This window comes from Musa acuminata, unplaced genomic scaffold, assembly GCF_036884655.1.
Source record: "Musa acuminata AAA Group cultivar baxijiao unplaced genomic scaffold, Cavendish_Baxijiao_AAA HiC_scaffold_583, whole genome shotgun sequence".
Classification (NCBI taxonomy): Eukaryota; Viridiplantae; Streptophyta; class Magnoliopsida; order Zingiberales; family Musaceae; genus Musa; species Musa acuminata.
The window spans coordinates 1-25,000 of record NW_027020822.1 but is presented as its reverse complement, the minus strand read 5'-3'; the positions used below and the strand labels follow the sequence as shown (position 1 = coordinate 25,000).

The 25,000-nt window shown below is 31.2% G+C and overlaps 1 protein-coding gene across 1 annotated transcript; it reads right to left on the bottom strand.

The window, feature by feature from the left end:
- Nucleotides 1-11,855: 11,855 nt before the first annotated feature.
- Nucleotides 11,856-14,799, bottom strand: LOC135661953 (NAD(P)H-quinone oxidoreductase chain 4, chloroplastic). The gene has a single exon (XM_065176571.1). The coding sequence runs from the start codon at nt 13,972-13,974 to the stop codon at nt 12,562-12,564; it is 1,413 nt and encodes a 470-aa protein (XP_065032643.1). The 5' UTR covers nt 13,975-14,799; the 3' UTR covers nt 11,856-12,561.
- Between the last annotated feature and the right edge of the window lie 10,201 nt (nt 14,800-25,000).

Below are 25,000 nucleotides of genomic sequence, written 5' to 3'. Positions count from 1 at the left end.
AAGGATATCTCTTGCTCTAGATATACTTGAAAAAAGGACCAGATTATGCAACGATGAGAATGAGCAAGAATACTTGCCAAAAGCGTATGATCCTTTTTTGAGCGGACCGTATCGTGGAACAATAAGAACAATAAAAAAATTCTATTCACATACAATCATGAATGATTTAATTACTTCTACAAATGATTTAATTACTTCTACAAATGATTTAATTACTTCTACAGAAGAAGAAGATGTAGATTCCATAGAAACGTTTTGGATAAATAAGATTCATGGGCTCTTTCCTATTTCTAAAAATTCTCGAGAATTTGAACATGAAAAGAATCCGCTTGATGAGAAATCATCATTTAATTATATTGTTAATTTCTTAACGTCAATCGATGAATCTTCTTTATTTTTATTGGAAGAAGAAAGAAGAATTAATTCAGAAAGTAAAGCAAAATCCTTGAGATTTGTATTCGACATAATTACAACCAATCCAAATGATCAAACAACAACTGAAAAAAAATCCATTGGAATAGAAGAAAAAAAATCCATTGGAATAGAAGAAAAAAAATCCATTGGAATAGAAGAAATCAGTAAAAAGGTTCCTCGATGGTCATACAAATTGACCGATGAATTAGAAGGACTGGATCAAGAAAATGGAGAAGAACAGAAGGAAGATTATGAAATTTGTTCAAGAAAAGCGAAACGGGTGGTGATCTATACTGATAAAAATCTGGATACCGATACTGATAATATTGATCAAGCAGAAGCAGAAGCAGAAGCAGAAGCAGAAGCAGAAGAGGTGGCTTTGATACGTTATTCGCAACAACCAGATTTTAATCGGGGTATAATCCAAGGATCCATGCGTGCTCAAAGACGTAAAACAGTTATTTGGGAAATATTTCAAACAAATGTTCATTCCCCGCTTTTTTTGGATCGAATAGACAAAGTCTTTTTTTTTTCTTTTTTTGATAGATATAGATATCGAATAATTAATCTTATTTTTAGGAATTCCGTGGGGGGAAACCCAGAATCCGAAACTTCCGACTTTGAGGAGGAAGAGGAAGAGACAAACACTGGGAAAAAAAAAGACGAGGAGAAAAAAAAAAAAGAGGAAGATGAACGGATAACAATATCAGAAATTTGGGATAGCATTATATTTGCTCAAGCAATAAGAGGTTTGATGCTGATAACCCAATCTTTTTTTAGAAAAAACATTGTATTGCCTTCATTGATAATAGCTAAAAATATTGGACGTATGTTATTATTCCAATTCCCCGAGTGGTATGAGGATTTGAAGGAATGGAATAGAGAAATACATGTTAAATGCACCTATAATGGTGTTCCATTATCAGAAACAGAATTTCCCCAAGATTGGTTAACAGATGGTATTCAGATAAAGATTTTATTTCCTTTTCGTTTAAAACCTTGGCGAAGATCTAAAATACGATCTCATCATGGAGATCCAATGAAAAAAAAAGGAAAAAAAGAAAATTTTTGTTTTTTAACAGTTTGGGGAATGGAAACGGAACTCCCTTTTGGTTCTCCCCGAAAGCAACCTTCTTTTTTTGAACCCATATATAAGGAACTCAAAAAAAAAATTAGAAAAGTAAAAAAGAACTCTCTAAAAGTTTCAAAAGAAAAAAAAAGATGGGTCATCAAAATAGTTCTAGTTCTAAAACGAGTTCTAAAACGAGTTCTAAAACGAATAGTTCTAGTTCTAAAACGAATAGTTCTAGTTCTAAAACGAACAGTTCTAGTTCTAAAACGAATAATGAAGAAACTTGAAAAAGTGAACCAAATTTCTTTATTTGAATTGAGGAAGGGAAAAGTACATGAACCAAATGAAAATGCAAAAGATTCAAAAAAAAATAATCAGATTATTCACGAATCGACCATTCAAATTCGATCTATGAATTGGACAAATTATTTACTCATAGAAAAAAAAATGAAAGATCTTGCTGATAAGACAATCACAATAAGGAATCAAATAGAAGGAATCACAAAAGACAAGAAGAAAATAGTTCTAGCCTATCATGATAAAAGACCGGAATTACAAAAACATATTTGGCAGATACTTCAAAGAAAAAATACCCGATTAATACGCAAATCACATTATTTTATGAAATCTTTCATTGAAAAAATATACATAGATATCTTGCAATGTATGGTTACCATTTCTAAGGTTAATGCACAACTTTTAAAAAAAACAATTATCAATGAATCCATTTACAACGATGAAAGAAATCAAGAAGGAATTGATGAAACAGATCAAGATACAATGAACTTTATTTCGACTATAAAAAAGTCCTTTTCTAATCCTAATATTAGAAATGATTTAAACACTTATCACGACTTATCTTCCTTGTCCCAAGCATATGTATTTTACAAATTGTCACAAACCCAATTATTTAACAACCATCACCTGAGATCTGTACTTCAATATCACGATCACGGGACCTATCCTTTTATTAAAGACAAGATAAAGTATTATTGTATGACACGAGGAATATTTGATTCCAAATCAAGGTTTGATTCCAAATCAAGGCATAAGAAAATTAATAAGTCTGGAATGAATAAATGGAAAAACTGGTTAAAGGGTCATTATCAATATAATTTTTCTCGGAGCAAATGGTCTCGATTAGTACCGAAAAAATGGCGAAATAGAGTCAATCAACGTTGTACTATTCAAAATAAAGAATCAATGAAATTGTATTCATATAAAAAAGAAAAAGACCGATTAATTCATTACATGAATGAAAATTTTTGTGCAGTGGATTTATCGATGAGTCAAAAAGAAAAATTTAAAAAACACTACAGATATGATCTTTTATCACATGAATATATAAATTATGGGGATAGTAAGGACTCATACACACTGAAACCCGAATCGTTTTATGTATTGCTAAATATGACTATTGATGATTACCTAAAAAAAGGATATTTTATTGATACCCATAAAAATCTGGATAGAAAATATTTGGATTATAGAATTCTTCATTTTTGCCTTAGAAACAATAGTGATATTGAGAACAATAGTGATATTGAGAACAATAGTGATATTGAGAACAATAGTGATATTGAGGACTGGACCGATATGTATATCGGTACCGAAATTTATAAAAATACTAATAAAAATACTAAGACTAAGACTCATCAAAAAAAAATTTTTGATTGGATGGGAATGAATCGAAATTATTCTACCATATCAAATCTAGAACCTTGGTTCTTCCCAGAATTTGTGTTACCTTTTGATGCATATAAGATTAAACCGTGGATCATACCAATCAAATTACTTCTTTCTAATATTTATTATGAAAATGATATTAGTCAAAATCAAAATGAAAAAAATATTAGTCAAAATCAAAATGAAAAAAATATTAGTCAAAATCAAAATAAAAAAAATATTAGTCAAAATCAAAATAAAAAAAATATTAGTCAAAATCAAAATAAAAAAAATATTAGTCAAAATCAAAATAAAAAAAATATTAGTCAAAATCAAAATAAAAAAAATATTAGTCAAAATCAAAATAAAAAAAATATTAGTCAAAATCAAAATAAAAAAAATATTAGTCAAAATCAAAACATCAAAGATTCCGTTAAAATAGAATTTCAAAATTCCAACCAAGAAAAAGAGGGTCAATCAAATCTTGTATCAGATCCACAAAAACAAAACCAAAAGGAATATCTTGAAGAGGATTGCACGAGATCAAACATTAAAAAAGGTAAAAAAAAAAAAAAACAATCCAAGAAAAATAAGGAAGGAGAACTAGATTTGTTCCTGAAAAAATATTTTATTTTTCAATTAAGATGGGATGACCCCTTGAATCAAAAAATTATTAATAATGTTAGGATATATTGTCTCCTACTTAGATTGATAAATCCAAGGGAAATTGCTATATCCTCGATTCAAAGAGGAGAGATGCATCTGGATGTAATGCTGATTCAGAAAGATCTAGCTCTTACAGAATTAATAAAAAGGGGAATATTAATTATCGAACCAATTCGTCTATCTTTAAGAAGGGATGGAAAATTCATTATATATCAAACCATAAGTATTTCATTGATCGATAAGAGTAAACACCAAATTAATAGAAAATACATAAAGAAAAGATATGTTGATAAGAATAATTTGAAAAAATCCACTGGACGACATGGCAATATATTTGTGAATGGGGATCAAGATCATTATAATTTCTTTGTTCCTGAAAATATTCTATCTCCTAGACGTCGTAGAGAATTGAGAATTCTAATTTGTTTCAACTCTCATAATCGGGATATTGTGAATAGAAATCCAGTATTTTGCAACGAAAACAACATAAGAAACTCTGAACAATTTTTGAATGAGGACAAACGTCTTAATACGGATTTAAATAAATTAATTAAATGCAAATTGTTTCTTTGGCCCAATTACCGATTAGAAGATTTAGCTTGTATGAATCGCTATTGGTTTGATACCAATAATGGTAGTCGTTTCAGTATGTCAAGGATACGTATGTATCCACGATTCAGAATTATTTAATAGTATATTTCCTATATATCACATGCCGTTTTCAGTAAATAAAAACCGAAAGATGTACGCATATGGTGTGTTACGTTCTGGTACATGATACGTATTTACTTGTGTATCAATTCAATTGAATCTAGAAAGAAATCTACAGAATCTTTTTAGGTGCAAAGAAATCATTCTCTTTCGTAAATGCAGAAATATATTATCCTTTTCTTTTCTATCTAAATCAAATGGAAAATTTGATTTAGATAGAAACGGATAAATCTAAATTTTTGCGTGTACTAGATTAAAAAAAATTGACATAATATAATAATTATTATTTTATTTTTCCTGATCGGTAAAATCCATGGCATGGAAAAGAAAGAAAAGAAAAAGATAAAAAAAGTTTTATGGTCAAAAATTCATTCATTTCACTTCTTCCACAAGAAGAAAAAGAAGAAAACAGGGGTTCTGTTGAATTTCAAGTATTAAGTTTCACCAATAAGATACGAAGACTTACTTCACATTTGGAATTGCACAAAAGAGATTTTTTATCACAAAGAGGTCTACAAAAAATTCTGAGAAAACGTCAACGTCTGCTGGCTTATTTGTCAAAGAAAAATAGAGCGCGTTATAAGAAATTAATTGACCAGTTGGATATTCGGGAGCCAAAAAATCGTTAATTAAATCGTTTGAATTAGTATAGTAGTTATTAGATTTTTTATTTTGATGAACCTCCTACTTTTTTGAGGAATTCATGAAATAATGAATTAAGGAAGAAAAGATATGACTGTACCGGCTACAAAAAAAGATTTCATGATAGTTAATATGGGTCCTCACCACCCATCAATGCATGGTGTTCTTCGACTGATCGTTACTCTCGATGGTGAAGATGTTATTGACTGTGAACCCATATTGGGCTATTTACACAGAGGGATGGAAAAAATAGCGGAAAACCGAACAATTATACAATATCTGCCTTATGTAACACGTTGGGATTATTTAGCTACTATGTTCACAGAGGCAATAACGGTAAATGCACCAGAACAACTGGAAAATGTTCAAGTACCTAAAAGGGCTAGCTATATCAGAGTAATTATGCTGGAGCTGAGCCGTATAGCTTCTCATTTGTTATGGCTTGGGCCTTTTATGGCGGATATCGGCGCGCAGACTCCCTTTTTCTATATTTTCAGAGAGAGAGAATTGATATATGATTTATTCGAAGCCGCCACAGGTATGCGAATGATGCATAATTATTTCCGCATCGGAGGAGTAGCTGCCGATCTACCTTATGGCTGGATAGATAAATGTTTGGATTTTTGCGATTATTTTTTAACAGGAATTGTTGAATATCAAAAACTCATTACGCGAAATCCCATTTTTTTGGAGCGAGTCGAAGGATGTGGGCATTATTGGTGGAGAGGAAGCAATAAATTGGGGTTTATCAGGACCGATGTTACGAGCTTCTGGAACACAATGGGATCTTCGTAAAATTGATAATTATGAGTGTTACAATGAATTCGATTGGGAAGTCCAATGGCAAAAAGAAGGAGATTCGTTAGCTCGTTATTTAGTACGAATCGGTGAAATGAGGGAATCTATAAAAATAATTCAACAGGCTCTAGAAGGAATTCCTGGAGGACCCTATGAGAATTTAGAAGTCCGACGCTTTGATAGAGCAAAAAATTCCGAATGGAATGATTTTGAATATAGATTTATTAGTAAAAAACCTTCACCCAATTTTGAATTGTCGAAACAAGAACTTTACGTGAGAGTAGAAGCCCCAAAAGGGGAATTAGGAATTTATTTGATAGGAGATAATAGTGTTTTCCCTTGGAGATGGAAAATTCGTCCACCCGGCTTCATAAATTTGCAAATTCTTCCTCAGCTAGTTAAAAGAATGAAATTGGCTGATATCATGACGATACTAGGTAGTATAGATATCATTATGGGAGAGGTTGATCGTTGAAATGATAATTGATACGACAGAAGTACAAACTATCAATTCTTTTTCTATATCGGAATCCTTAAAAGAAGTATATGGACTCATATGGATCTTTGTACCCATTTTGACCCTTATATTGGGAATTACAATAGGGGTACTAGTAATTGTGTGGTTAGAAAGAGAAATATCTGCAGCGATACAACAACGTATTGGGCCTGAATATGCCGGCCCCTTGGGAATTCTTCAAGCTCTAGCAGATGGAACTAAACTACTTTTTAAAGAAGACCTTCTCCCATCTAGAGGAGATGTTCGTTTGTTTAGTATTGGACCGTCTATAGTGGTCATATCAATTCTACTAAGTTATTTAGTAATTCCTTTTGGGTATCGCCTCATTTTAGCCGATCTCAGTATAGGTGTTTTTTTATGGGTCGCCATTTCAAGTATTGCTCCTATTGGGCTTCTTATGTCAGGATACGGATCGAATAATAAATATTCCTTTTCAGGTGGTCTACGAGCTGCTGCTCAATCTATTAGTTATGAAATACCATTAACTCTATGTGTGTTATCAATATCTCTACGTGTGATTCGTTGAACATGAACTTTATACTTCTTTCCTAGAAGTAAAGGAAAGAAGTTGAATGTAATGTATTGAATAGGTATTTTATTTTTTATTCATCATTCGGGTCAATGAGTTAAACCAGATAGTTATATGAGTGAAACAAAACAACTTAGAAGTTTGCAGTAAGAAGATAAAATCTCATTTCATATGTACAAGAATAAAGTTGAAGTAAACATAAGCAGTGTAAACTGTTTACCCCAAGATTAAGATTCTTTCATTAGTCATCATATCTTGGAGCGGGTGTAAAAGATCAACTGTATGGAGTTTTCATTACTGTCTTGTATTTATTACCATGCCGTAGATCAATCAAAAATCAGTGGACGGTTAGGAACACCAAAGTGCACAAAGGATTAGTAATAGAGATAATGTAAGGTATCAAAAAAAGAGATATTTCTACAATTTATAAAACGAATAAAAATAGGGACTTTAAGTTGGTTTATATTTATAAATTTATAAAATATAAATTTATAAAAAAAATAAAAAAATGAATAAAGATATTGATGCATAAAATAAATAAAAGAATAGATAAGAAGAGATTCGTCCACCTCCCATGGATTTGATTCCTTCCCCTATAAAAAAACTTGCAATGCCAACCCCATTTGTAATTCCATCAATTATATATCTATCAAAAAACTGAGTTAGTTCGGTTAATCCCCTTATACCCATGGTAAAAACCTTAGTATAAAAAATATCTATGTAACCACGATTATATGACCAATTGTATATCCCATTTTTTATTTGGTCCAAGAGAATCCTTTTAGGACCACCTTTTACAAATGCATTGATAAAGTTCAAATTCCGGAAAAACGAATAAGCAGACCCATATAAGATATATGCTATGAATAGTCCGGAAATAGCTATACTTACTGAAAAAATTGCATTTGTAAAAAATTCATACCAATCCACAGAATAACTCGAATTTGGATGGAAAAGGTTTGTGAGTGGAGTTAACCATTTGGATAATATATCCAAATCTATTACTCCTTGATCAAAATGAATTCCTATTGATCCAACAAACAAAGTAAATAATACCAATATAAGCAGAGGAAATAGCATAGTATTGTCCACTTCGCGAGGGTACATAGAAGTGTACTTTTTTTCGAAAGAAGTATTAAAGTATCGTATGCATTTTTTTAGATTATTATCAATTTTATACATATCCTTTGAAAAAAAGAAGACCCTATTATTCATTGTTGATAAAGGTAAATTTCTATTGACTGCTTTGGCTACCTCCTTTCCCCATAGAGATATTGAATAGGACGAACTATTTTTTGTGCTACTGTAATCTTGAAAATGAACGCGCAAATGTCCATCAAAGGTAAGTAAATACACCCGAAACATATAAAATGCAGTCAATCCTGCTGTGAAACAAGCTATTATTGCGAAAATTGGTGAATACAACCAACTATCATTAAGAATTTCATCTTTGGACCAAAAACAAGCAAGAGGTGGAATACCGCAAATAGAAAGTGTACCCAATAAAAAAGTAGTTCTTGTAATTGGAACATATCTTCTTAAACCACCCATAAGAGCCATATTCTGACTTTTTTCTGGCGAATATCCAACAATAGGTTCCATTGAATGAATAATGGATCCGGATCCCAAAAACAATAAAGCTTTAGAATAGGCATGGGTAATCAAATGGAATAAAGCAGCTCGATAAGAACCTATACCTAGAGCTAACATAATATAACCCAATTGAGACATTGTAGAATAGGCTAAACTTCTTTTTATATCTCTTTGAGCAAGAGCCAAAGTAGCTCCTAGTAGTACTGTTATTACACCTATTAAAGATATGAAATTCATTATGTAAGGTATAGCTATGAAAATAGGAAGAAGTCGAGCTACAAGAAAAATTCCTGCTGCTACCATAGTAGCAGCGTGTATAAGAGCCGAGATGGGAGTGGGTCCTTCCATGGCATCGGGTAACCATACGTGAAGGGGGAATTGTGCGGATTTAGCAACTGCACCAATGAATAATAAAGAGGCACACAAAGTAGCAAATAAAGAACTGACACCATTATTATGGATCAAGTTATTAGTTATTTCGAACAAATCCCGAAATTCGAAACTACCTGTTATCCAATAAAAACCTAAAATTCCTAATAATAAACCAAAATCCCCTACACGGTTAGTTACAAAAGCTTTTTGACAAGCACTTGCTGCAGTCGGTCGTGTGAACCAAAATCCTATTAATAAATAGGAACACATCCCCACCAGTTCCCAAAAAATATAAATTTGTATCAAATTGGAACTGGTAACTAATCCCAACATGGAAGCATTGAAAAAACTCATATAAGCAAAAAATCTCAGATATCCTTGATCATGAGACATATAATTGTCACTATAAATAAGAACCAAGATTCCAACAGTAGTAATTAGTATTGACATAATAGAACTAAGTGGGTCGATCAAATATCCGAACTCTAAGGAAAAATCATTATTGATGGTCCAAGACCATAGATATTGATAGATAGAACTTCCATGTATTTGTTGAATAGATAAATTGGCTGAAAACCCCATAACTATACTTAACAGTAAAACACTAGGAAAAGCCCATATACGACGAATATTTTTTGTTGCTGTCGGAATCAGTAGAAGTCCAAATCCTATTGACACAGTAACTGGAAGTGGAAGAAAAGGTATTATCCATGCATATTGATATGTATGTTCCATAAGAAAACAAAATGAAATCTTTAATAATTCTACTATTCTAGTCTAGTCTTAGTAGAATATTCTATTCTGGTAATTTATAGCCATATTATATAGTATAATAAGAAAAAAGAGTTATACCAAAAGGAGTACTTGATTCTAATTATGTTTTAATAAAATTATATGTTTTAATAGGTTTAAAATATATTTTCAAACAGGTTTTAAATATATTTTTTAATAGGTTTTAAATATATTTTTTAATAGGTTTTAAACATATTCGAAAATGCTTTTTTTAAAACTATTCTACCAGGGAATAAGTATAGATAATGACTAAAAGGAACAATCTATTTTGAACAAAACAATACATGTCTTTCACATACAACGATAAAAACTGGTAACCCTTTTTGAATGGCAGTTCCCAAAAAGCGTACTTCTATGTCAAAAAAACGTATTCGTAAAAATATTTGGAAAAAAAAAGGATTTTTAGCTGCAGTAAAGGCTTTTTCCTTAGCGAAATCGGTTTCCACCGGACGTTCAAAAAGTTTTTTTGTGCAACAAACAAATAATAAAGTCTTGGAATAATCGGAATTGACATACCCGAAGAACTTCGAATTTTTTAAGATGAACGATTCACATTAATTAATGTATTGAACTCCTCAATATCAATATGAGTTAGAACTAGCTGTTGTAGTATGTAGATGTGGTATGTAGAATAAAGGTATGTATATCGAATTCTGAATATTTTTTCTATCTACTTTTTTCACAATAGAAAAATATTTTTCTATTGTGAAAAGTAGAGTATGATTACGATAGAAATGAAAATTCTTTTGTTTCTTATATGCCTAACAAAAACCTAATTAGTTTGGTAAATCTTACCATTATGCATTATATATATAATGAAGAGACCATTATATATAATATGAAGAGTATTAATACTCTAATGATACTAAGGAATGATACTAAGGTGTCGAAATCGTTAGAAAATTTCAAATTCTTTTGATTTAGTGATGAAATTGTTATACATATGAAATCCTGGTTATTTAATCTTCTTCATTGAAAAAAAAAATATTTTTTTTTTCATTTTGTTTGAATCTATGAAATCAAATCGGATAAATAAAAAACGAATCAAAAAATAGAAAATGAACAATTCTTAGTTCTATACCTCGACAGACAACAAAACTATTGAGTTCTAACTGTTTTGGAAGAACTTAGTTTCTAGTACGCGAAAGTTTATTATTAAAACTAAACTTACTAAAACTAAACTTACTTTATTATTAAAACTAAACTTACAATGATCCCAACTAAAGATTCTTTTTTTGAATAGAGATTCAAATAGGAATTTAAATGAATTTTGATTTATCGATTCTAATGTTTACTAAACTATATTGAATCCTTGATTCTCGACGATTCAACATGAATTGACTATTATTATTTCAAGTAAGCCGCCATGGTGAAATTGGTAGACACGCTGCTCTTAGGAAGCAGTGCTAGAGCATCTCGGTTCGAGTCCGAGTGGCGGCATCCTTGAAATCCTAGAAAATAAATCCTCTAAAAGAGACACAATGGATCCTATAATGTATTCAATTCTCGATTTAAATTCTCTAATGGGACCCCTTTTTATGATATTTACAACTTTAGAACATATATTAACTCATATCTCTTTTTCGATAATTTCAATTGTGATTACGATTCATTTAATGATCTTATTAGTCCGCGAAATCGTAGGATTGCGTGATTCATTGGAAAAAGGGATGATAGCCACTTTTTTCTCTATAACAGGATTATTAGTTTCTCGTTGGATTTCTTCAGGACATTTTCCGTTAAGTAATTTATACGAGTCATTAATCTTCCTTTCGTGCAGTTTCTCCATTATTCATATGATTTCCAAGATGGGGAACCATAAAAATGATTTAAGCACAATAACCGCACCAAGTACCATTTTTACACAAGGCTTTGCCACGTCGGGTTTTTTAACTGAAATGCATCAATCCGCAATATTAGTACCTGCTCTACAATCTCAGTGGTTAATGATGCACGTAAGTATGATGTTATTAAGCTATGCAGCTCTTTTATGCGGATCACTATTATCAGTCGCTCTTCTAGTCATTACATTTCGAAAAAACATCGATATTTTTTGTAAAGGTAATAATTTCTTAATTAAACCATTTTTCTTTGGTGAGATTCAATATTTGAATGAAAAAAGAAGTGTTTTTAAAAACACTTCTTTTCTTTCATTTCGAAATTATTATAAATATCAATTGACTCAACGTTTGGATTATTGGAGTTATCGTGTCATTAGTTTAGGATTTACCTTTTTAACCATAGGCATTCTTTGTGGAGCAGTATGGGCTAATGAGGCATGGGGATCTTATTGGAATTGGGACCCCAAAGAAACTTGGGCTTTTATTACTTGGACCATATTCGCGATTTATTTACATACTAGAACTAGAATACATATTAGAAGTAGAACAAATCAAAGTTTGCAAAGTATGAATTCGGCACTTGTGGCTTCTATAGGATTTCTTATAATTTGGGTATGTTATTTTGGAATCAATCTATTAGGAATAGGTCTACATAGTTATGGTTCATTCACATTAACATCTACTTGAATAAACTACACAGATAAATAATTGAATAAACTACATAAAGAATACATAAGAACATCATCCCATATATATATAAAAAGCTTCTTGTTTGTGCGAGTTTTTGAGAACCGTTTGAATCATTCCTTATTCAAAACGGTTCTCAAAAACTCAAAATGCATCTCATTACAATTCTAATTCACTTTATTCTTTTGCATTGTACAGCGAACGATTTTAAAAATCTTAAAATCAAAGACAAAAATTATATTTCCGTATTATTAATGAAAGACTATCGATGAAAGTAATTAGATAGGATAGCTTGCACCCTGTCAACTGATAGCGAGAGAACGAAATCCGGATAAATACCAATACCTATTACGGGTAGAAAGATACAGATTGAAACAAATAGTTCTCGTGGTCCAGAATCCGCAAAATTAGAGTTTGGAACATTGAATAGCTTGTATCCATAGAACATCTGACGTAACATAGATAATAAATAAATAGGAGTTAATATCATTCCAATTGCCATTACAAAAGTAATTAGCATTTTTGGCATTAAAAGGTATTTTGGACTAGTAATTATTCCAAAAAATACTAATAATTCCGCAACAAAACCACTCATTCCTGGCAATGCAAGAGAAGCCATCGAAAAACTACTGAACATGGTAAATAGTTTTGGCATTGGGATCGATACCCCCCCCATTTCGTCGAGATAAACAAGACGTATTCTATCACAACTCGTTCCTGCCAAGAAAAAAAGCGCAGCACCAATAAATCCATGAGAGAGTATTTGTAAAATGGCACCGTTGAGTCCCATTCCGGTTATAGAACCAATTCCTATAATTGTGAAACCCATGTGAGATACAGAGGAATAGGCTATTCTTTTTTTTAAATTCCGTTGACCGAGAGAGGTTGAAGCTGCATAGATTATTTGAATCGTTCCCACTATTACCAACCAGGGAGAAAATATAGAATGAGCGTGGGGTAATAATTCCATATTGATCCGAATAAGTCCATATGCGCCCATTTTTAATAAGATTCCAGCTAGAAGCATACATGTACTGTAATGTGCTTCTCCATGGGTATCTGGTAACCACGTATGTAGGGGTATAATCGGCGATTTGACAGCATAAGCAATAAGGAATCCAAAATATAATATTATTTCCAATGCCACAGGATATGATTGATTAGTTAATTTTGAAAAATCTAATGTGGGTTCATTAGGGCCATATAAACCCATACCTAGAACTCCTATTAAGAGAAAAATGGAGCCCCCCGCAGTGTACAAAATAAACTTTGTGGCCGAGTAGAGACGTTTCTTTCCCCCCCACATGGATAAAAGTAAATAAACAGGAATTAATTCTAACTCCCACAGCATGAAAAAAAGTAAAAGGTCTCTAGAAGAAAATAATCCTATTTGACCGCTGTACATTGCTAACATGAGAAAATAGAACAATCGCGAATTTCGAGTAACTGGCCAAGCCGCTAAGGTAGCTAAAGTGGTGATAAATCCTGTCAGTAAAATAGGTCCTATGGAAAGCCCATCGATTCCCAGTCTCCAGTGAAAATCAAAAACATCTATCCATTTTAAATCTTCCTCCAATTGGGTTAATGGATCGTCCAATTGGAAATGATAACAGAAAACATAGGTTGTTAGAAGGAGTTCCAACGAGCATATACATATAGCATACCACCTAAACATCTTATTTCCTTTATGAGGAAGAAAGAAAATGGAAGAACCGACGGATATCGGCAAAACAACAAGTATTGTTAACCAAGGAAAATAACTCGTGATAAAGACAAGATACGTTTGACCAGAAAAACCCGTGCTCGGAATAGAATAATATATTTTCTCGAGTACGGGCTTTTGTCGGTAAAGAGGAATCAATTGATTCAAGTGGATTTTTTTGTAACGTATCAATAACCTAGACCCATGCTGCGAGTTGTTTCATATGATAAATAAACACGGACACTCAAAAAATCCGTGGGGCAGGCGGATTCACATCTCTTACAACCCACACAGTCCTCGGTTCTTGGTGCGGAAGCAATTTGCTTAGCTTTACATCCGTCCCAAGGTATCATTTCCAATACGTCTGTGGGGCAGGCTCGTACACATTGAGTACACCCTATACATGTATCATAAATTTTTACTGAATGTGACATTGGATCTATAAATTCCAGATTTTAACATCAAAAATTTTCAATCTGGTAGAAAATTAGTATTTATATTATAGACACCAGACGAAGCAGTGGTTTATTAAAATTTTAAGAATCAATATATTTCTAAATCTGTTCATGAGAAAAAGCCAAGAGACTTTGATTTCCGTTTCAAAAATCATGATCATACGAGTCACATGTGTAAATAAAAATTGGCCGACAAAACAAATTGATCAATCATTCAAATCAATATTTCAATATTCATATTTTCAATATGAAATATGAATATATAAAAATAAAACTAAATTAGTAATTTAATTTATTTTCGTAATATGATTAACATATTATTATTTAATAATATTATTTTTATTATTTTATTATAATATTTATAATATTATGCAGTATATTATTATATAATACATTTATATTATTATATAATACATTAAAAATACATTAAAAACATTAAAATTTAAATACATTAAAATTAAATAAAATAAACAAATAAAAAACGAAATAAAAAAATTATAATACCAATTAAATTAAGAATATAATTATTTTTCATTAATGGAATATGAAAGTGAAAGAATAGAAATAGAAAAATATTCCAATTTCATTTATATTTTCTTATGCTTTATCATGTTGTGTGGTGTCTTGATTTATATGATCATTATAACTGATTATTCAATATATGATCATGATAATTATCACTAATTATTCAACAAATTCGATTGATTGATACGAGTTGATTTTCTGTTTCGATGAATCGACGAAACAATAGCTAGACCAATAGCTGCTTCAGCAGCTGCAACAGCTATAATAAAGATTGAGAAAATGTTTCCTTTTAATTGGCGACTATCAAATATATCAGAAAATGTTACAAGATTAATATTAACCGAATTTAGTATAAGCTCAAGACACATAAGTGCTCTAACCATGTTTCGACTTGTGATCAATCCATAGAGACCGATAGAAAATAAATAAACACTCAAAAAAAGTACATGCTCGAACATCATTGACTAACTCCTTATCAATCTCGATTCATTTCAATATGAACAATTGAAGCGATTCGATTTTTTATTTATTTAGAACTTCTAAAATTCTAAAAACTTTTTAATTCTTTTAAAATTCTAAGTATTTATTATTGGCGAGCCATAGTAATTGCACCTATCAAGGAAACTAAAAGAATTATAGAAATTAGTTCAAAGGGAAGATAAAAATCTGTCGATAAATGAATCCCAATTTGTTGAACGTTACTTATTAGGTCCTGTTCTATAATCTGGTTTGATCTTGTAGTCCAAATAATTCCGTACCATGACGTATCTGGTATAGTAGTAATTAGTGAAAAAAGAATACTTGTACAAACCAGTGAAGTGACTCCATCTCCAATGGTCCAAAAATACGAATCATTGGAATATTCTGAACCATTCATGAACATTACCGCAAATATGATTAAGACATTTACGGCTCCCACATAAATAAGTAGCTGTGCGGCAGCTACAAAAAAAGAGTTCGATGGAATGTAGAATAAGGATATACAAACAAGAACCAATCCCAATGAAAAAGCAGAATAAATAGGATTGGTAAGTAATACTACCCCCAGACCCCCTAATATAAGAACTGACCCCAGAAATGCTACAAGAATATCATGTATTGGTCCAGGTAAATCCATTATGTATAATATGTAAAAAAAAAAATATATAAGTCAAATCATGACCTTACTAAATGGTCCAGGAAAGGAAAAGGGTTACCCCATTTTTATTGTATATGATATGTTCCTAATTGAATTAAATCTTAATATGGATTAATTTAATATTAATTTTATATATAGATATAATTATTTTATTGGGCCAATCCTACTTACTTTTTATCCAAAAGAAAAAGAATAAAAAAAGTAGTTGAAATTGTATATTTCGAAATTCCCGTGATAAAAATATTATAAGTTTAAATCAAAGAGTGATTCTCACCAATCTATAGTTACTAATTAAATCTATAGTTACTAATTATTATTTGTAGTTACTGACCAACCAAAATAAAAAAGTTTTGATCTTTTATATCAAAACAAAATCTTAGTAATCGGTAATCGTTCTTGAATCAAAGGGTTTATCTTTATCTATTTTGATTTGAGTCGAATTCATAACTGTTTGAATTGTGTAATCTTCAATTACTGACATTGGTAACCGACTCAAAGCAATTTGATTATAATTCAATTCGTGACGATCATAAGTAGAAAGCTCATATTCTTCAGTCATTGATAAACAGTTTGTTGGACAATACTCGACACAGTTACCACAAAATATACAGACCCCGAAATCAATACTATAATTAAGCAATTGTTTCTTTTTCATATCTCTTTCCAATCTCCAATCAACAACAGGTAGATCTATTGGGCATACACGAACACATACTTCGCAAGCAATACATTTATCAAATTCAAAGTGAATTCGACCACGAAAACGTTCTGACGTAATTGATTTCTCATAAGGATATTGAATAGTTACAGGTAAACGGTTTGTGTGGGATAAGGTAATTATGAAACTTTGACCAATATACCTTGCAGCTCGTATTGTTTGTTGACCATAATTCATGAACCCAGTTACCATGGGAAACATATTGTAGATATCCATAAATAAATTGATGTTTCTTTCTCTTGTTTGAAAGAGGTTATGAATCTAGAATATCGTTATCGTATTCTGTTATTTTATAGTGAAACAAGTTGGGAAGAAGTTGTCAATAATAGATTACCCAAAGAAATAGGTAAAAGAAATTTCCATCCAAGATTTAATAGCTGGTCCATTCTCATCCTAGGTAAAGTCCATCTTGTTGTGATAGAAATGAACAGAAACAAATAAGCTTTAACTAATGTAATAAAGATACCAATTGTCATTCCAAAGACTCCAGCTATTTTTTTTATTCCGAAAAGCTCAGGAATGGATATGTACGGAATAGATAAATTCCACCCACCTAAGTAAAGAACCGTTACGAATAACGAAGAAGCTAATAGATTTAGGTAAGAAGCAAGATAAAATAAACCAAATCTGATACCAGAATATTCGGTTTGATAACCTGCTACTAATTCCTCCTCTGCTTCTGGTAAATCAAAGGGCAATCTCTCACATTCAGCTAGAGAAGAAATTATGAAAACTATAAATCCTATGGGCTGACGCCATAGATTCCACCCCCAAAAGCCATATTTGGACTGTGCTTCAACTATATCAACTGTACTTGAACTGTTAGATAATTATAGTCGATAATAACATTACTGTTTCCATCGCTATTCCAAAACCGTACATGAGACCTCAGCTTCATACGGCTCCTCTATGGCCACAAATAAATGTAAGGACTAGTTCGATATTATCACCCCTTTTCTTTTGGGATAACTAGAATAAAGATATATCAGAGAGTCCGAAATTAAACCAATGGAATTCCGTTTGCTAGAATAAGAAAAAGTGCTTCGGAATTAATCTCATCCCTTATGATAATAAAAATGTATTTTTCTTTGTTCGGTAATAACTCAGCCCTTCAATAAAATACTCGTTATATCAATAAATCTAAAGAATTTAAAGAATTAGGAATTAGTCCATTAATTGTGATAGGAATTCCACCCATATGGATGGGAAAAAAGAATAAATAAATATCTTTTTTTTATTAATTCGATTATTACATTCCATTTCTTTTGTTCCTGTTCTTCTATCTCAGAAGAGGGTACTTTGAAAAAAAAAGAATAAGGGATTAATTCGTTCTGGATAGTCATTTCTTTAATCAGTGAATAGGAGCATACTCTAGATCGGAATCGTAGGGAAGTACTGCTTGATCATTTCTACCAACTTAAAGTCCCTATTTTTATTCGTTTTATAAATTGTAGAAATATCTCTTTTTTTGATACCTTACATTATCTCTATTACTAATCCTTTGTGCACTTTGGTGTTCCTAACCGTCCACTGATTTTTGATTGATCTACGGCATGGTAATAAATACAAGACAGTAATGAAAACTCCATACAGTTGATCTTTTACACCCGCTCCAAGATATGATGACTAATGAAAGAATCTTAATCTTGGGGTAAACAGTTTACACTGCTTATGTTTACTTCAACTTTATTCTTGTACATATGAAATGAGATTTTATCTTCTTACTGCAAACTTCTAAGTTGTTTTGTTTCACTCATATAACTATCTGGTTTAACTCATTGACCCGAATGATGAATAAAAAATAAAATACCTATTCAATACATTACATTCAACTTCTTTCCTTTACTTCTAGGAAAGAAGTATAAAGTTCATGTTCAACGAATCACACGTAGAGATATTGATAACACACATAGAGTTAATGGTATTTCATAACTAATAGATTGAGCAGCAGCTCGTAGACCACCTGAAAAGGAATATTTATTATTCGATCCGTATCCTGACATAAGAAGCCCAATAGGAGCAATACTTGAAATGGCGACCCATAAAAAAACACCTATACTGAGATCGGCTAAAATGAGGCGATACCCAAAAGGAATTACTAAATAACTTAGTAGAATTGATATGACCACTATAGACGGTCCAATACTAAACAAACGAACATCTCCTCTAGATGGGAGAAGGTCTTCTTTAAAAAGTAGTTTAGTTCCATCTGCTAGAGCTTGAAGAATTCCCAAGGGGCCGGCATATTCAGGCCCAATACGTTGTTGTATCGCTGCAGATATTTCTCTTTCTAACCACACAATTACTAGTACCCCTATTGTAATTCCCAATATAAGGGTCAAAATGGGTACAAAGATCCATATGAGTCCATATACTTCTTTTAAGGATTCCGATATAGAAAAAGAATTGATAGTTTGTACTTCTGTCGTATCAATTATCATTTCAACGATCAACCTCTCCCATAATGATATCTATACTACCTAGTATCGTCATGATATCAGCCAATTTCATTCTTTTAACTAGCTGAGGAAGAATTTGCAAATTTATGAAGCCGGGTGGACGAATTTTCCATCTCCAAGGGAAAACACTATTATCTCCTATCAAATAAATTCCTAATTCCCCTTTTGGGGCTTCTACTCTCACGTAAAGTTCTTGTTTCGACAATTCAAAATTGGGTGAAGGTTTTTTACTAATAAATCTATATTCAAAATCATTCCATTCGGAATTTTTTGCTCTATCAAAGCGTCGGACTTCTAAATTCTCATAGGGTCCTCCAGGAATTCCTTCTAGAGCCTGTTGAATTATTTTTATAGATTCCCTCATTTCACCGATTCGTACTAAATAACGAGCTAACGAATCTCCTTCTTTTTGCCATTGGACTTCCCAATCGAATTCATTGTAACACTCATAATTATCAATTTTACGAAGATCCCATTGTGTTCCAGAAGCTCGTAACATCGGTCCTGATAAACCCCAATTTATTGCTTCCTCTCCACCAATAATGCCCACTCCTTCGACTCGCTCCAAAAAAATGGGATTTCGCGTAATGAGTTTTTGATATTCAACAATTCCTGTTAAAAAATAATCGCAAAAATCCAAACATTTATCTATCCAGCCATAAGGTAGATCGGCAGCTACTCCTCCGATGCGGAAATAATTATGCATCATTCGCATACCTGTGGCGGCTTCGAATAAATCATATATCAATTCTCTCTCTCTGAAAATATAGAAAAAGGGAGTCTGCGCGCCGATATCCGCCATAAAAGGCCCAAGCCATAACAAATGAGAAGCTATACGGCTCAGCTCCAGCATAATTACTCTGATATAGCTAGCCCTTTTAGGTACTTGAACATTTTCCAGTTGTTCTGGTGCATTTACCGTTATTGCCTCTGTGAACATAGTAGCTAAATAATCCCAACGTGTTACATAAGGCAGATATTGTATAATTGTTCGGTTTTCCGCTATTTTTTCCATCCCTCTGTGTAAATAGCCCAATATGGGTTCACAGTCAATAACATCTTCACCATCGAGAGTAACGATCAGTCGAAGAACACCATGCATTGATGGGTGGTGAGGACCCATATTAACTATCATGAAATCTTTTTTTGTAGCCGGTACAGTCATATCTTTTCTTCCTTAATTCATTATTTCATGAATTCCTCAAAAAAGTAGGAGGTTCATCAAAATAAAAAATCTAATAACTACTATACTAATTCAAACGATTTAATTAACGATTTTTTGGCTCCCGAATATCCAACTGGTCAATTAATTTCTTATAACGCGCTCTATTTTTCTTTGACAAATAAGCAGCAGACGTTGACGTTTTCTCAGAATTTTTTGTAGACCTCTTTGTGATAAAAAATCTCTTTTGTGCAATTCCAAATGTGAAGTAAGTCTTCGTATCTTATTGGTGAAACTTAATACTTGAAATTCACAGAACCCCTGTTTTCTTCTTTTTCTTCTTGTGGAAGAAGTGAAATGAATGAATTTTTGACCATAAAACTTTTTTATCTTTTTCTTTTCTTTCTTTTCCATGCCATGGATTTTACCGATCAGGAAAATAAAATAATAATTATTATATTATGTCAATTTTTTTTAATCTAGTACACGCAAAAATTTAGATTTATCCGTTTCTATCTAAATCAAATTTTCCATTTGATTTAGATAGAAAAGAAAAGGATAATATATTTCTGCATTTACGAAAGAGAATGATTTCTTTGCACCTAAAAAGATTCTGTAGATTTCTTTCTAGATTAGATTCAATTGAATTGATACACAAGTAAATACGTATCATGTACCAGAACGTAACACACCATATGCGTACATCTTTCGGTTTTTATTTACTGAAAACGGCATGTGATATATAGGAAATATACTATTAAATAATTCTGAATCGTGGATACATACGTATCCTTGACATACTGAAACGACTACCATTATTGGTATCAAACCAATAGCGATTCATACAAGCTAAATCTTCTAATCGGTAATTGGGCCAAAGAAACAATTTGCATTTAATTAATTTATTTAAATCCGTATTAAGACGTTTGTCCTCATTCAAAAATTGTTCAGAGTTTCTTATGTTGTTTTCGTTGCAAAATACTGGATTTCTATTCACAATATCCCGATTATGAGAGTTGAAACAAATTAGAATTCTCAATTCTCTACGACGTCTAGGAGATAGAATATTTTCAGGAACAAAGAAATTATAATGATCTTGATCCCCATTCACAAATATATTGCCATGTCGTCCAGTGGATTTTTTCAAATTATTCTTATCAACATATCTTTTCTTTATGTATTTTCTATTAATTTGGTGTTTACTCTTATCGATCAATGAAATACTTATGGTTTGATATATAATGAATTTTCCATCCCTTCTTAAAGATAGACGAATTGGTTCGATAATTAATATTCCCCTTTTTATTAATTCTGTAAGAGCTAGATCTTTCTGAATCAGCATTACATCCAGATGCATCTCTCCTCTTTGAATCGAGGATATAGCAATTTCCCTTGGATTTATCAATCTAAGTAGGAGACAATATATCCTAACATTATTAATAATTTTTTGATTCAAGGGGTCATCCCATCTTAATTGAAAAATAAAATATTTTTTCAGGAACAAATCTAGTTCTCCTTCCTTATTTTTCTTGGATTGTTTTTTTTTTTTTTTACCTTTTTTAATGTTTGATCTCGTGCAATCCTCTTCAAGATATTCCTTTTGGTTTTGTTTTTGTGGATCTGATACAAGATTTGATTGACCCTCTTTTTCTTGGTTGGAATTTTGAAATTCTATTTTAACGGAATCTTTGATGTTTTGATTTTGACTAATATTTTTTTTATTTTGATTTTGACTAATATTTTTTTTATTTTGATTTTGACTAATATTTTTTTTATTTTGATTTTGACTAATATTTTTTTTATTTTGATTTTGACTAATATTTTTTTTATTTTGATTTTGACTAATATTTTTTTTATTTTGATTTTGACTAATATTTTTTTTATTTTGATTTTGACTAATATTTTTTTCATTTTGATTTTGACTAATATTTTTTTCATTTTGATTTTGACTAATATCATTTTCATAATAAATATTAGAAAGAAGTAATTTGATTGGTATGATCCACGGTTTAATCTTATATGCATCAAAAGGTAACACAAATTCTGGGAAGAACCAAGGTTCTAGATTTGATATGGTAGAATAATTTCGATTCATTCCCATCCAATCAAAAATTTTTTTTTGATGAGTCTTAGTCTTAGTATTTTTATTAGTATTTTTATAAATTTCGGTACCGATATACATATCGGTCCAGTCCTCAATATCACTATTGTTCTCAATATCACTATTGTTCTCAATATCACTATTGTTCTCAATATCACTATTGTTTCTAAGGCAAAAATGAAGAATTCTATAATCCAAATATTTTCTATCCAGATTTTTATGGGTATCAATAAAATATCCTTTTTTTAGGTAATCATCAATAGTCATATTTAGCAATACATAAAACGATTCGGGTTTCAGTGTGTATGAGTCCTTACTATCCCCATAATTTATATATTCATGTGATAAAAGATCATATCTGTAGTGTTTTTTAAATTTTTCTTTTTGACTCATCGATAAATCCACTGCACAAAAATTTTCATTCATGTAATGAATTAATCGGTCTTTTTCTTTTTTATATGAATACAATTTCATTGATTCTTTATTTTGAATAGTACAACGTTGATTGACTCTATTTCGCCATTTTTTCGGTACTAATCGAGACCATTTGCTCCGAGAAAAATTATATTGATAATGACCCTTTAACCAGTTTTTCCATTTATTCATTCCAGACTTATTAATTTTCTTATGCCTTGATTTGGAATCAAACCTTGATTTGGAATCAAATATTCCTCGTGTCATACAATAATACTTTATCTTGTCTTTAATAAAAGGATAGGTCCCGTGATCGTGATATTGAAGTACAGATCTCAGGTGATGGTTGTTAAATAATTGGGTTTGTGACAATTTGTAAAATACATATGCTTGGGACAAGGAAGATAAGTCGTGATAAGTGTTTAAATCATTTCTAATATTAGGATTAGAAAAGGACTTTTTTATAGTCGAAATAAAGTTCATTGTATCTTGATCTGTTTCATCAATTCCTTCTTGATTTCTTTCATCGTTGTAAATGGATTCATTGATAATTGTTTTTTTTAAAAGTTGTGCATTAACCTTAGAAATGGTAACCATACATTGCAAGATATCTATGTATATTTTTTCAATGAAAGATTTCATAAAATAATGTGATTTGCGTATTAATCGGGTATTTTTTCTTTGAAGTATCTGCCAAATATGTTTTTGTAATTCCGGTCTTTTATCATGATAGGCTAGAACTATTTTCTTCTTGTCTTTTGTGATTCCTTCTATTTGATTCCTTATTGTGATTGTCTTATCAGCAAGATCTTTCATTTTTTTTTCTATGAGTAAATAATTTGTCCAATTCATAGATCGAATTTGAATGGTCGATTCGTGAATAATCTGATTATTTTTTTTTGAATCTTTTGCATTTTCATTTGGTTCATGTACTTTTCCCTTCCTCAATTCAAATAAAGAAATTTGGTTCACTTTTTCAAGTTTCTTCATTATTCGTTTTAGAACTAGAACTGTTCGTTTTAGAACTAGAACTATTCGTTTTAGAACTAGAACTATTCGTTTTAGAACTCGTTTTAGAACTCGTTTTAGAACTAGAACTATTTTGATGACCCATCTTTTTTTTTCTTTTGAAACTTTTAGAGAGTTCTTTTTTACTTTTCTAATTTTTTTTTTGAGTTCCTTATATATGGGTTCAAAAAAAGAAGGTTGCTTTCGGGGAGAACCAAAAGGGAGTTCCGTTTCCATTCCCCAAACTGTTAAAAAACAAAAATTTTCTTTTTTTCCTTTTTTTTTCATTGGATCTCCATGATGAGATCGTATTTTAGATCTTCGCCAAGGTTTTAAACGAAAAGGAAATAAAATCTTTATCTGAATACCATCTGTTAACCAATCTTGGGGAAATTCTGTTTCTGATAATGGAACACCATTATAGGTGCATTTAACATGTATTTCTCTATTCCATTCCTTCAAATCCTCATACCACTCGGGGAATTGGAATAATAACATACGTCCAATATTTTTAGCTATTATCAATGAAGGCAATACAATGTTTTTTCTAAAAAAAGATTGGGTTATCAGCATCAAACCTCTTATTGCTTGAGCAAATATAATGCTATCCCAAATTTCTGATATTGTTATCCGTTCATCTTCCTCTTTTTTTTTTTTCTCCTCGTCTTTTTTTTTCCCAGTGTTTGTCTCTTCCTCTTCCTCCTCAAAGTCGGAAGTTTCGGATTCTGGGTTTCCCCCCACGGAATTCCTAAAAATAAGATTAATTATTCGATATCTATATCTATCAAAAAAAGAAAAAAAAAAGACTTTGTCTATTCGATCCAAAAAAAGCGGGGAATGAACATTTGTTTGAAATATTTCCCAAATAACTGTTTTACGTCTTTGAGCACGCATGGATCCTTGGATTATACCCCGATTAAAATCTGGTTGTTGCGAATAACGTATCAAAGCCACCTCTTCTGCTTCTGCTTCTGCTTCTGCTTCTGCTTCTGCTTGATCAATATTATCAGTATCGGTAT

Excerpts from the sequence above, each read along its gene's own strand:
- LOC135661953 (XM_065176571.1), bottom strand. The coding sequence starts at position 13,974 with ATGTTTAGGTGGTATGCTATATGTATATGCTCGTTGGAACTCCTTCTA.